Source organism: Petromyzon marinus, chromosome 66 (assembly GCF_048934315.1).
Source record: "Petromyzon marinus isolate PM22_M1 ecotype Great Lakes invasive population chromosome 66, UKy_Petmar_22M1.pri1.0, whole genome shotgun sequence".
NCBI classification, from domain to species: domain Eukaryota; kingdom Metazoa; phylum Chordata; class Hyperoartia; order Petromyzontiformes; family Petromyzontidae; genus Petromyzon; species Petromyzon marinus.
Window position 1 is genome coordinate 10,803,414 of NC_133732.1, and position 13,711 is coordinate 10,817,124.

At 54.2% G+C, this 13,711-nt stretch overlaps 1 protein-coding gene across 1 annotated transcript in view; it reads right to left on the reverse strand.

Annotated features, from left to right (window-relative positions):
* Nucleotides 1-826: 826 nt before the first annotated feature.
* Nucleotides 827-13,711, reverse strand: part of LOC142906513 (mitochondrial pyruvate carrier 2-like) — a 32,196-nt gene continuing 19,311 nt past the window's right edge. The window contains exons 4-6 of the mRNA XM_076054501.1: nt 4,918-5,029; nt 2,055-2,114; nt 827-1,924 (exon numbers count right to left, since the gene is read on the reverse strand). Of these exons, the coding sequence (XP_075910616.1) occupies nt 2,072-2,114; nt 4,918-5,029 (155 nt within the window). The 3' untranslated portion in view covers nt 827-1,924; nt 2,055-2,071. The remainder of the gene's footprint in view (nt 1,925-2,054; nt 2,115-4,917; nt 5,030-13,711) is intronic.

The following is a 13,711-nucleotide window of genomic DNA, read 5'->3' on the forward strand; positions in this document are numbered from 1 at the left end:
CGTCATGGTCCCTGCCCGCTCCTGGTCCATCATGGCCCATGCACCTCCTACGTGACTTTACCGAATAGAACCAAAGAGTATGGATCCTTGCAGTCACGAAAGCTTCAAATCTAGAGGCGTGAATGTTGTGAATTGATGAGTGGGGCCCGCGAGGTCTGGGGAGTGATGCGTGGGGTTTGGGGGGTGGTGGGCGGGGTCTGGGGGTGGTGAGTGGGGTCTGGTGGGCGGGGTCTAGGGAGTGGTGGGCGGGGTCTAGGGAGTGGTGGGCGTGGTCTAGGAAGTGGTGGGCAGGGTCTAGAGAGTGGTGGGCGAGGTCTGGGAAGTAGTGGGCGGGGTATGGGGGGGTGGTGGGCGGGGTATAGAGGGTGGTCGTTGAACCTGGAGTGGCGGGCGGGGTCTGGGGGGTTGGTGAGCAGGGTTGGGGATGGTGGGCGTGGTCTGGTGGGGCAGGGTATGGGGGGGTGGTGGGCGGGATCTGGAGTGGTGGGCGGGGTCTAGGGAGGTGGTGAGCGGGGGTCTGGGGAGTGGTGGGCGGGGTATGGGGCGGGGTCTGGTGGGCGGGTCTGTGGGGTGGTGGGCGGGGTCTGGGTTTGGCCTGAGGGGTTGTGACAGCGATTATTTGAACCAGTCCTGGGCCACTCCTAGGTCGACTCAGCCCTCAAACGAGCACCTGGCACGATGAGGAAAACATCGCCACTGGGGAGACAAAGGCGGCCGGGCGTAGGCGAGTGAGTAACTGACCGAGTGGATGGGCAACTTCCAGCACCAACACCGATCACCATGCATCAAGGCGACACCAAAAAAAACGACGATCCGATCTCAGACCCTCAGGAAGGTCTGCTGAAGATTTGCACCGACCTTATTTATTTATTACAGTACATACAGTACAGTACTGCCCCCCCCGACTTGCACACACGGGAGAGGCCGCAGCTCCAGCGGAAGAGCCCCCAGGGATCTCCCGTGGTGGTTACCGTGGGTGGCGGGGGGGGTGGGAGAGAGGAGAGGGCCGAGGAGGAGGGAGTGAAATGGGAGTGGATCCTTGAGCTTAAGAAGCTGTCGAGTGAAGCCTCCGAGGTCCTTGCAAAGCTCCGGAGGCGTTCGCGAAATTATTAGCGGCACTGAGCGGGGAGCGGTGGCGCAGCGGTTAGCGCGCTTTGTGCGTGTGCGACACAGGGATATTTGTCTTTGTGTTCGTGAATGTGTGTGGGTGAGTGTGTTAGTGTGTGGGTAAGTGTGTGTGTCAGTGTGGGGGTGAGTGAGTGTGTGGATGAGTGTGTGCGTCAGTGTGTGGGTGAGAGAGTGTGTGGGTGTGAGGGTGAGTGAGTGTGTCAGTGTGGGTGTGTGAGCGTGTCAGTGTGTGGGTGTGTGAGTGTGTCAGTGTAAGGGTGAGTGTGTCAGTGTGGGAGTGTGTCGGTGTGAGTGTGGGGGTGAGTGTGTCAGTGTGTGGGTGGGTGTGTCAGTGTGAGTGAGTGGGTCAATGTGGGAGTGAGTGTGTCGGTGTGTGTGTGAGTGTGTTTGTGGGGGTGAGTGTGTCAGTGTGTGGGTGAGTGTGTCAGTGTGAGTGTGTCAGTGTGAGTGTGTCAGTGTGAGTGAGTGGGTCAGTGTGGGGGTGAGTGAGCGGAGCACTGGGCAGCCAAAAGACAGCGAGTTGGGATAGCAGGGGGCACAGTCTTCTTGGTCGGTGAACGCATGGCACCAGCTGGGTCTGTCCCGTGACCTCCTCTTGCCAGCAAGCCTTCGATAGTTCACATGAATGTAAAGTGCACTTAGGCTGGCACGAGCACCGTGGTGACGTCACCGCCACTCGGTGGCGAATGGCGGTTGTTGTGGGTGAGTGTGTGGGTGGGCGAGTGTGTGGGTGGGCGAGTGTGTGGGTGGGCGAGTGTGTGGGTGGGCGAGTGTGTGGGTGGGCGAGTGTGTGGGTGAGTGTGTGGGTGGGTGAGTGTGTAGGTGGGTGAGGTTGTAGGTGGGTGAGTGTGTGGGTGGGTGAGTGTGTGGGTGGGTGTATGGGTGGGTGAGTGTGTGGGTGGGTGAGTGTGTGGGTGGGTGGGTGAGTGTGTGTGTGCTGCGTCTAATCCTCTTGCTTTGCCTTGGCCTTCTGCTCTTGGTCGAATCTGGAGGCACACACACACACACCATTGATCATCCCTATTGATCACAACTATTAATCACCACTATTCGTTCGTTCGTTTCTCAATCCGCATGTTGAGTAGGGCGGTCCAGACCTCCCTTTCCCCATCGACAGATTGTAACGCTTCCTGGGGAATTCCCAGGCAGCGTTCCCAGGCCAGCCGAGCGACATAGTCCCACCAGTGTGTCCAGGGCCGGCCCCAGGGTTTTCGCCCAGTGGGAAGTGCTGTCCGGTAGAGTTCCAGGGGGAGGCATCACTACCCGGTGCCTGATCCACCTCAACTGGCTCCTCTCAATGAGGAGGAGCAGCGGCTCGACTCTGAGGCTCTCCCGGAGTTACCGAGCTCTTCGCACCATCACGGAAAGCGGCGAGCCCGGCAACCCTGCTGGGCTCACTCATTTCGGCCCCTCGTAGATACGATTCCATCCTATCGGTCATTACCCCAAAGCTCATCGCCACAGGCGAGGGTGGGAACGTGGACCGACCTGCAAGCCACGAGCTTTGTTCGAGAACTCAGCTCCCGCTTCACTACCACGGAACGGTGCGGCGCCCGCAACACTGCGGACGCCGCACCAATCCGCCGGCCGATCTCCCATTCACCACTCGCGAAAGAGACCCCCAGGTAATTAAACTCCTCCACTAAGGGCAGCTTTCCCCCCCCCCCCACCTGGGGAGACTAATCCACCGTCTCCCAGGAGTGAACCATGACCTCAGATTTGGAGGTTGCTGATCCTCATCCCAACGGCTTCACACTCGGCATCAAACCGTTCGAGTGCACGCTGGAGATCAGACTGACGAGGCAAAGAGGCAGCGATGCCACCCAGTTACAAACCTCCGTAGCGGATACTCTCCATACCTCGACTGCGCCTTGATATCCTTTCTAGATTTAAAGCTTTCGTAACTGCAAGGATCCATACTCTTTGGTTCTATTCGGTAAAGTCACGTAGGTAAAAAAATAAAACAACAAAATCAAGACGTTTCGGCCACAACACAAGCGGCCTTCATCAGGTGAAGGGACCAGGCTGTCTCGATGACAGCGCTGGAGTGGAACACAGCCACGCTCAGACCGCGACCTTTAAGCTGTGTGCGAGGAAACAAGGTGCCTTGACAAAGGAATTAGCATGAAAAATAGCATTTGATTGGCCGACTTAGCATGATGAACGATGTAGAGGTGGTGTACATGCGGGTGAACATGCCGGATGGCGCGGGGAGGGAGGGGGAGTTTACCTATTGATGGTGTGAAAAGGGAATTTTTAAGAGCTGCGAAAGTTTGGGGTACCACTACTTGAAAAATATACTGTACCATTGAAAATTAGTTTAATGTTTGGTTCGATTTAGAACATCTTTCCACTGGTTGCTTAATTTGAAACCATCTTCTCGGTTGAAATTGTGTTTGTAGATCTGAATTGCCTCATGAACAAATCTCTGATAAAAACCCGTGGGTTTGCAAAGAACCTTGGTATCGGAGAAAATTATATCGTGATCACCCACAGCGTTGTAACATGATCAGCTATGGCAGAATAATTCGTTCTGCCGTGTTTCAAATCTGATTTGTGCTCGCGAATTCGGTCAGAAACATGGCGCTTTGTCTCCCCGATATAGCAATCACCTGCAGGTACAACTCAATTTGTAAACCCCGGGGTACTGTAAGTCAGGAATGACATCCTTCACGGATGGGATCAGATCACGAATTTTGTGGAACTGGATCTTGTGTTTGTTTAGAATTTTGGAAATCTTTTTAGTAACGCCTGCTATATGTGGTAGTGTGATGGTTTTGACCGGTCAAAACCATCACACTACCATATATCAGGCATTACTAAAAAGATTTCCAAAATTCTAAACAAACACAAGATCCAGGTCCGGTTCTCTTCACCCGAGTGTCCAGAACATACGGCGTTAGGTCCGATGATAAAACTATGAAGACAATCATTGGTGCCCTGGTACCAAGTACACTTATGAGCACCCTGTGTTCGAACACGGCGTTTGTTATTGACATTCCGTGACTAGCGCAGAATTCCAATAGCATCTCCTCGTTCGGGTTCAGATCAGTGGGGGGGGGGGGGGGGGGGCATTCCTCCCAATCACGCCTCTCCAGGTGTCTCCATCGTTTCCCACGTGAGCATTGAAGTCGCCCAGGAAGACTGTGGAGTCGGTAGGCGGCACTTTTCGAGCACTGCACCCACCGACTCTAAGAAGAATGAACGCTCTGAACCGATGTTTGGCGCATAAGCACAGACAAGTGAGAGTTTTCTTTCTGAGACCCGAAGTCTCATTGAGGTGACCCCCTCATACACTGGGACAAACTCCAATTGAACAGCACCCAGCCGGGGGCTTACGAGTATCCCCACATCTGCCCGGAGCTTCTCACCAGCTGCTACTCTGGAATAGGAGAGAGATCACCCCCCGATAGGGACGTTTGGTTCCAGTGCCAACGCTGTGCGTGGAGGTGAGACCAATTATATTTAGTCGCTACCTTTCCACCTTCTCCACCAGCACCGGCTCTCCTTCCTCCCCAGTGACGTGACATTTCACGTCCCAATAGCGAGGCTCCATCGCCAAGGTCCAGTCCATCTGGGACCATCCCTCCCCCAGCCATACTGGCATTGCACGCGCCCCTCACCCTCGTCCTGAGGATGCTGGGCCCACTGCACGGCACCACGTAGCCATTGGAGGCTGAGCCCGACCGAGTTACGTGGCTTACCGGGTCACCAGGCGCCTGCCGGCAAACACCACCCCCAGGCCTGGCTATTGCTCACTATTGATCAACACTATTGATCGTCTCTGACCTCCAAATGCGGAAGAGCTGCGTGCCACCAGCGAACGCGAGGAAGAGGTTGACGGCGAAGAGGTTGTAGTTGACTGGGGTGATGACCAGAGAGTAGCGAGACCACACCGTGCCTAGCGGGGAGGGAGGGGAGAGAGTGAGGGGAGAGTGAGGGGAGAGATAGGGGAGAGAGTGAGGGGAGAGAGTTAGGGGAGAGAGGGGAGAGTGGGGAGAGAGATAGGGGAGAAATAGGGGAGAGAGTGAGGGGAGAGAGTTAGGGGAGAGTGGGGAGAGAGATAGGGGAGAGAGGGGAGAGTGTGAGGGGAGAGAGTGAGGGGAGAGAGTGAGGGGAGAGAGGGGAGAGATAGGGGAGAGATAGGGGAGAGAGTGAGGGGAGAGCGAGGGGAGAGAGCGAGGGGAGAGAGCGAGGGGAGAGAGCGAGGGGAGAGAGATAGGGGAGAGATAGGGGAGAGAGTTAGGGGAGAGAGTGAGGGGAGATAGGGGAGAGATAGGGGAGAGAGATAGGGGAGAGATAGGGGAGAGAGGGGAGAGAGGAGAGGAACCAGACCGTACCTAGCAGGAAGAGGGGGGGGGTTGTGGTTGACTGGGATGACCCCAGCACGTGCCACTCACCCTCCCACTCATCCATCACCTCCATCTCTACCCCAGCCCATGCCGTGCCCCGTTTAGCCCCCCTCTATATCCCGGCTAAACAGAAGCCGCTTTGGGGCATGCGGTGACTGGGTGTGTGATGGCTGTGTGTGTGATGGCTGTGTGTGTGATGGTTTGTGTGTGATGGCTGTGTGTGATGGTTGTGTGTGTGATGGCTGTGTGTGTGATGGCTGTGTGTGTGATGGCTGTGTGTGTGATGGCTGTGTGTGTGATGGCTGTGTGTGTGATGGCTGTGTGTGTGATGGCTGTGTGTGTGATGGCTGTGTGTGTGATGGTTGTGTGTGTGATGGCTGTGTGTGTGATGGTTGTGTGTGTGTGATGGTTGTGTGTGTGATGGTTGTGTGTGTGATGGCTGTGTGTGTGATGGTTGTGTGTGTGTGATGGCTGTGTGTGTGATGGCTGTGTGTGTGATGGCTGTGTGTGTGATGGCTGTGTGTGTGATGGCTGTGTGTGATGGCTGTGTGTGTGATGGTTGTGTGTGTGATGGCTGTGTGTGTGATGGCTGTGTGTGTGATGGCTGTGTGTGTGATGGCTGTGTGTGTGATGGCTGTGTGTGTGATGGTTGTGTGTGTGATGGCTGTGTGTGATGGCTGTGTGTGTGATGGTTGTGTGTGTGATGGCTGTGTGTGTGATGGCTGTGTGTGTGATGGCTGTGTGTGTGATGGCTGTGTGTGTGATGGCTGTGTGTGTGATGGCTGTGTGTGTGATGGCTGTGTGTGTGATGGCTGTGTGTGTGATGGCTGTGTGTGTGATGGCTGTGTGTGTGATGGCTGTGTGTGTGATGGTTGTGTGTGTGATGGCTGTGTGTGTGATGGCTGTGTGTGTGATGGCTGTGTGTGATGGCTGTGTGTGTGATGGCTGTGTGTGATGGCTGTGTGTGTGATGGCTGTGTGTGTGATGGCTGTGTGTGTGATGGCTGTGTGTGTGATGGCTGTGTGTGTGATGGCTGTGTGTGATGGCTGTGTGTGTGATGGCTGTGTGTGTGATGGCTGGGTGTGATGGTTGTGTGTGTGATGGCTGTGTGTGATGTTTGTGTGCGTGATGGCTGTGTGCGTAATGGTTGTGTGTGTGATGGCTGTGTGTGTGATGGTTGTGTGTGTGATGGCTGTGTGTGTGATGGCTGTGTGTGTGATGGCTGTGTGTGCGATGGCTGTGTGTGCGATGGTTGTGTGTGCGATGGTTGTGTGTGCGATGGCTGGGTGTGCGATGGTTGTGTGTGATGGCTGTGTGTGTGATGGCTGTGTGTGTGATGGCTGTGTGTGTGATGGCTGTGTGTGTGATGGCTGTGTGTGTGATGGCTGTGTGTGATGGCTGGGTATGCGGTGACTGGGTGTGTGATGGTTGTGTGTGATGGCTGTGTGTGTGATGGCTGTGTGTGTGATGGCTGTGTGTGTGATGGCTGTGTGTGTGATGGCTGTGTGTGTGATGGCTGTGTGTGTGATGGCTGGGTGTGATGGTTGTGTGTGTGATGGCTGTGTGTGATGTTTGTGTGCGTGATGGCTGTGTGCGTGATGGTTGTGTGTGTGATGGCTGTGTGTGTGATGGTTGTGTGTGTGATGGCTGTGTGTGATGGCTGTGTGTGTGATGGCTGTGTGTGTGATGGCTGTGTGTGTGATGGCTGTGTGTGTGATGGCTGTGTGTGTGATGGATGTGTGTGTGATGGCTGTGTGTGTGATGGCTGTGTGTATGATGGTTGTGTGTGCGATGGCTGTCTGTGCGATGGCTGTGTGTGCGATGGCTGGGTGTGCGATGGTTGTGTGTGTGATGGCTGTGTGTGTGATGGCTGTGTGCGTGATGGCTGTGTGTGATGGCTGTGTGTGATGGCTGTGTGTGTGATGGCTGTGTGTGTGATGGCTGTGTGTGTGATGGTTGTGTGTGTGATGGCTGGGTGTGTGATGGCTGTGTGTGATGGTTGTGTGTGTGATGGCTGTGTGTGTGATGGCTGTGTGTGTGATGGCTGTGTGTGTGATGTCTGTGTGTGTGATGGCTGTGTGTGTGATGGCTGTGTGTGTGATGGCTGTGTGTGTGATGGCTGTGTGTGTGATGGTTGTGTGTGATGGCTGTGTGTGTGATGGCTGTGTGTGTGATGGCTGTGTGTGATGGTTGTGTGTGTGATGGCTGTGTGTGCGATGGTTGTGTGTGCGATGGCTGTGTGTGCGATGGCTGTGTGTGTGATGGCTGTGTGTGATGGCTGTGTGTGTGATGGCTGTGTGTGTGATGGTTGTGTGTGTGATGGCTGTGTGTGTGATGGCTGTGTGTGTGATGGCTGTGTGTGTGATGGCTGTGTGTGTGATGGCTGTGTGTGTGATGGCTTGTGTGTGATGGTTTGTGTGTGATGGCTGTGTGTGTGATGGCTGTGTGTGTGATGGCTGTGTGTGTGATGGCTGTGTGTGTGGTGGCTGTGTGTGATGGCTGTGTGTGTGATGGCTGTGTGTGTGATGGCTGTGTGTGTGATGGTTGTGTGTGATGGCTGTGTGTGTGATGGCTGTGTGTGATGGCTGTGTGTGTGATGGCTGTGTGTGTGATGGCTGTGTGTGTGATGGCTGTGTGATGGCTGTGTGATGGCTGTGTGTGTTATGGCTGTGTGTGTGATGTCTGTGTGTGTGATGGCTGTGTGTGTGATGGCTGTGTGTGTGATGGCTGTGTGAGCGATGGCTGTGTGTGCGATGGCTGTGTGTGTGATGGCTGGGTGTGCGATGGCTGTGTGCGATGGCTGTGTGTGTAATGTCTGTGTGTGTGATGGCTGTGTGTGTGATGGCTGTGTGTGTGATGGCTGTGTGTGTGATGGCTGTGTGTGTGATGGCTGTGTGTGTGATGGCTGTGTGTGTGATGGCTGTGTGTGTGATGGCTGTGTGTGTGATGGCTGTGTGTGTGATGGCTGTGTGTGTGTGATGGCTGTGTGTGTGATGGCTGTGTGTGTGATGGCTGTGTGTGTGATGGCTGTGTGTGTGATGGCTGTGTGTGATGGCTGTGTGTGTGATGGATGTGTGTGTGATGGCTGTGTGTGTGATGGCTGTGTGTGTGATGGTTGTGTGTGTGATGGCTGTGTGTGTGATGGCTGTGTGTGTGATGGCTGTGTGTGTGATGGTTGTGTGTGATGGCTGTGTGTGTGATGGCTGTGTGTGTGATGGCTGTGTGTGATGGTTGTGTGTGTGATGGCTGTGTGTGCGATGGTTGTGTGTGCGATGGCTGTGTGTGCGATGGCTGTGTGTGTGATGGCTGTGTGTGATGGCTGTGTGTGTGATGGCTGTGTGTGTGATGGTTGTGTGTGTGATGGCTGTGTGTGTGATGGCTGTGTGTGTGATGGCTGTGTGTGTGATGGCTGTGTGTGTGATGGCTGTGTGTGTGATGGCTTGTGTGTGATGGTTTGTGTGTGATGGCTGTGTGTGTGATGGCTGTGTGTGTGATGGCTGTGTGTGTGATGGCTGTGTGTGTGGTGGCTGTGTGTGATGGCTGTGTGTGTGATGGCTGTGTGTGTGATGGCTGTGTGTGTGATGGCTGTGTGTGTGATGGCTTGTGTGTGATGGTTTGTGTGTGATGGCTGTGTGTGTGATGGCTGTGTGTGTGATGGCTGTGTGTGTGATGGCTGTGTGTGTGGTGGCTGTGTGTGATGGCTGTGTGTGTGATGGCTGTGTGTGTGATGGCTGTGTGTGTGATGGTTGTGTGTGATGGCTGTGTGTGTGATGGCTGTGTGTGATGGCTGTGTGTGTGATGGCTGTGTGTGTGATGGCTGTGTGTGTGATGGCTGTGTGATGGCTGTGTGATGGCTGTGTGTGTTATGGCTGTGTGTGTGATGTCTGTGTGTGTGATGGCTGTGTGTGTGATGGCTGTGTGTGTGATGGCTGTGTGTGATGGCTGTGTGTGTGATGGTTGTGTGTGTGATGGCTGTGTGTGTGATGGCTGTGTGTGTGATGGCTGTGTGTGTGATGGCTGTGTGTGTGATGGCTGTGTGTGTGATGGTTGTGTGTGTGATGGCTGTGTGTGATGGCTGTGTGTGTGATGGTTGTGTGTGTGATGGCTGTGTGTGTGATGGCTGTGTGTGTGATGGCTGTGTGTGTGATGGCTGTGTGTGTGATGGCTGTGTGTGTGATGGCTGTGTGTGTGATGGCTGTGTGTGTGATGGCTGTGTGTGTGATGGCTGTGTGTGTGATGGCTGTGTGTGTGATGGCTGTGTGTGTGATGGTTGTGTGTGTGATGGCTGTGTGTGTGATGGCTGTGTGTGTGATGGCTGTGTGTGATGGCTGTGTGTGTGATGGCTGTGTGTGATGGCTGTGTGTGTGATGGCTGTGTGTGTGATGGCTGTGTGTGTGATGGCTGTGTGTGTGATGGCTGTGTGTGATGGCTGTGTGTGTGATGGCTGTGTGTGTGATGGCTGGGTGTGATGGTTGTGTGTGTGATGGCTGTGTGTGATGTTTGTGTGCGTGATGGCTGTGTGCGTGATGGTTGTGTGTGTGATGGCTGTGTGTGTGATGGCTGTGTGTGTGATGGCTGTGTGTGTGATGGCTGTGTGTGTGATGGCTGTGTGTGCGATGGCTGTGTGTGCGATGGTTGTGTGTGCGATGGTTGTGTGTGCGATGGCTGGGTGTGCGATGGTTGTGTGTGATGGCTGTGTGTGTGATGGCTGTGTGTGTGATGGCTGTGTGTGTGATGGCTGTGTGTGTGATGGCTGTGTGTGTGATGGCTGTGTGTGTGATGGCTGTGTGTGATGGCTGGGTATGCGGTGACTGGGTGTGTGATGGTTGTGTGTGATGGCTGTGTGTGTGATGGCTGTGTGTGTGATGGCTGTGTGTGTGATGGCTGTGTGTGTGATGGCTGTGTGTGTGATGGCTGTGTGTGTGATGGCTGTGTGTGTGATGGCTGGGTGTGATGGTTGTGTGTGTGATGGCTGTGTGTGATGTTTGTGTGCGTGATGGCTGTGTGCGTGATGGTTGTGTGTGTGATGGCTGTGTGTGTGATGGTTGTGTGTGTGATGGCTGTGTGTGATGGCTGTGTGTGTGATGGCTGTGTGTGTGATGGCTGTGTGTGTGATGGCTGTGTGTGTGATGGCTGTGTGTGTGATGGATGTGTGTGTGATGGCTGTGTGTGTGATGGCTGTGTGTATGATGGTTGTGTGTGCGATGGCTGTCTGTGCGATGGCTGTGTGTGCGATGGCTGGGTGTGCGATGGTTGTGTGTGTGATGGCTGTGTGTGTGATGGCTGTGTGCGTGATGGCTGTGTGTGATGGCTGTGTGTGATGGCTGTGTGTGTGATGGCTGTGTGTGTGATGGCTGTGTGTGTGATGGTTGTGTGTGTGATGGCTGGGTGTGTGATGGCTGTGTGTGATGGTTGTGTGTGTGATGGCTGTGTGTGTGATGGCTGTGTGTGTGATGGCTGTGTGTGTGATGTCTGTGTGTGTGATGGCTGTGTGTGTGATGGCTGTGTGTGTGATGGCTGTGTGTGTGATGGCTGTGTGTGTGATGGTTGTGTGTGATGGCTGTGTGTGTGATGGCTGTGTGTGTGATGGCTGTGTGTGATGGTTGTGTGTGTGATGGCTGTGTGTGCGATGGTTGTGTGTGCGATGGCTGTGTGTGCGATGGCTGTGTGTGTGATGGCTGTGTGTGATGGCTGTGTGTGTGATGGCTGTGTGTGTGATGGTTGTGTGTGTGATGGCTGTGTGTGTGATGGCTGTGTGTGTGATGGCTGTGTGTGTGATGGCTGTGTGTGTGATGGCTGTGTGTGTGATGGCTTGTGTGTGATGGTTTGTGTGTGATGGCTGTGTGTGTGATGGCTGTGTGTGTGATGGCTGTGTGTGTGATGGCTGTGTGTGTGGTGGCTGTGTGTGTGATGGCTGTGTGTGTGATGGCTGTGTGTGTGATGGTTGTGTGTGATGGCTGTGTGTGTGATGGCTGTGTGTGATGGCTGTGTGTGTGATGGCTGTTTGTGTGATGGCTGTGTGTGTGATGGCTGTGTGATGGCTGTGTGATGGCTGTGTGATGGCTGTGTGTGTGATGTCTGTGTGTGTGATGGCTGTGTGTGTGATGGCTGTGTGTGTGATGGCTGTGTGAGCGATGGCTGTGTGTGCGATGGCTGTGTGTGCGATGGCTGTGTGTGATGGCTGGGTGTGCGATGGCTGTGTGCGATGGCTGTGTGTGTAATGTCTGTGTGTGTGATGGCTGTGTGTGTGATGGCTGTGTGTGTGATGGCTGTGTGTGTGATGGCTGTGTGTGTGATGGCTGTGTGTGTGATGGCTGTGTGTGTGATGGCTGTGTGTGTGATGGCTGTGTGTGTGATGGCTGTGTGTGTGATGGCTGTGTGTGTGATGGCTGTGTGTGTGATGGCTGTGTGTGTGTGATGGCTGTGTGTGTGATGGCTGTGTGTGTGATGGCTGTGTGTGTGATGGCTGTGTGTGTGATGGCTGTGTGTGTGATGGCTGTGTGTGTGATGGCTGTGTGTGATGGCTGTGTGTGTGATGGATGTGTGTGTGATGGCTGTGTGTGTGATGGCTGTGTGTGTGATGGTTGTGTGTGTGATGGCTGTGTGTGTGATGGCTGTGTGTGTGATGGTTGTGTGTGATGGCTGTGTGTGTGATGGCTGTGTGTGTGATGGCTGTGTGTGATGGTTGTGTGTGTGATGGCTGTGTGTGCGATGGTTGTGTGTGCGATGGCTGTGTGTGCGATGGCTGTGTGTGCGATGGCTGTGTGTGTGATGGCTGTGTGTGATGGCTGTGTGTGTGATGGCTGTGTGTGTGATGGTTGTGTGTGTGATGGCTGTGTGTGTGATGGCTGTGTGTGTGATGGCTGTGTGTGTGATGGCTGTGTGTGTGATGGCTGTGTGTGTGATGGCTTGTGTGTGATGGTTTGTGTGTGATGGCTGTGTGTGTGATGGCTGTGTGTGTGATGGCTGTGTGTGTGATGGCTGTGTGTGTGGTGGCTGTGTGTGATGGCTGTGTGTGTGATGGCTGTGTGTGTGATGGCTGTGTGTGTGATGGCTGTGTGTGTGATGGCTTGTGTGTGATGGTTTGTGTGTGATGGCTGTGTGTGTGATGGCTGTGTGTGTGATGGCTGTGTGTGTGATGGCTGTGTGTGTGGTGGCTGTGTGTGATGGCTGTGTGTGTGATGGCTGTGTGTGTGATGGCTGTGTGTGTGATGGTTGTGTGTGATGGCTGTGTGTGTGATGGCTGTGTGTGATGGCTGTGTGTGTGATGGCTGTGTGTGTGATGGCTGTGTGTGTGATGGCTGTGTGATGGCTGTGTGATGGCTGTGTGTGTTATGGCTGTGTGTGTGATGTCTGTGTGTGTGATGGCTGTGTGTGTGATGGCTGTGTGTGTGATGGCTGTGTGTGCGATGGCTGTGTGTGCGATGGCTGTGTGTGCGATGGCTGTGTGTGATGGCTGGGTGTGCGATGGCTGTGTGCGATGGCTGTGTGTGTAATGTCTGTGTGTGTGATGGCTGTGTGTGTGATGGCTGTGTGTGTGATGGCTGTGTGTGTGATGGCTGTGTGTGTGATGGCTGTGTGTGTGATGGCTGTGTGTGTGATGGCTGTGTGTGTGATGGCTGTGTGTGTGATGGCTGTGTGTGTGATGGCTGTGTGTGTGATGGCTGTGTGTGTGTGATGGCTGTGTGTGTGATGGCTGTGTGTGTGATGGCTGTGTGTGTGATGGCTGTGTGTGTGATGGCTGTGTGTGATGGCTGTGTGTGTGCGATGGCTGTGTGTGTGATGGCTGTGTGTGTGATGGCTGTGTGTGTGATGGCTGTGTGTGTGTGATGGCTGTGTGTGTGATGGCTGTGTGTGTGATGGCTGTGTGTGTGATGGCTGTGTGTGTGATGGCTGTGTGTGTGATGGCTGTGTGTGTGATGGCTGTGTGTGATGGCTGTGTGTGTGATGGCTGTGTGTGTGATGGCTGTGTGTGCGATGGCTGTGTGTGCGATGGTTGTGTGTGTGATGGTTGTGTGTGTGATGGTTGTGTGTGTGATGGCTGGGTGTGTGATGGCTGTGTGTGTGATGGTTGTGTGTGTGATGCCTGTGTGTGTGATGTCTGTGTGTGTGATGGCTGTGTGTGTAATGTCTGTGTGTGTGATGGCTGTGTGTGATGGCTGTGTGTGTGATGGCTGTGTGTGTGATGGCTGTGTGTGTGATGGCTGTGTGTGATGGTTGTGTGTGTGATG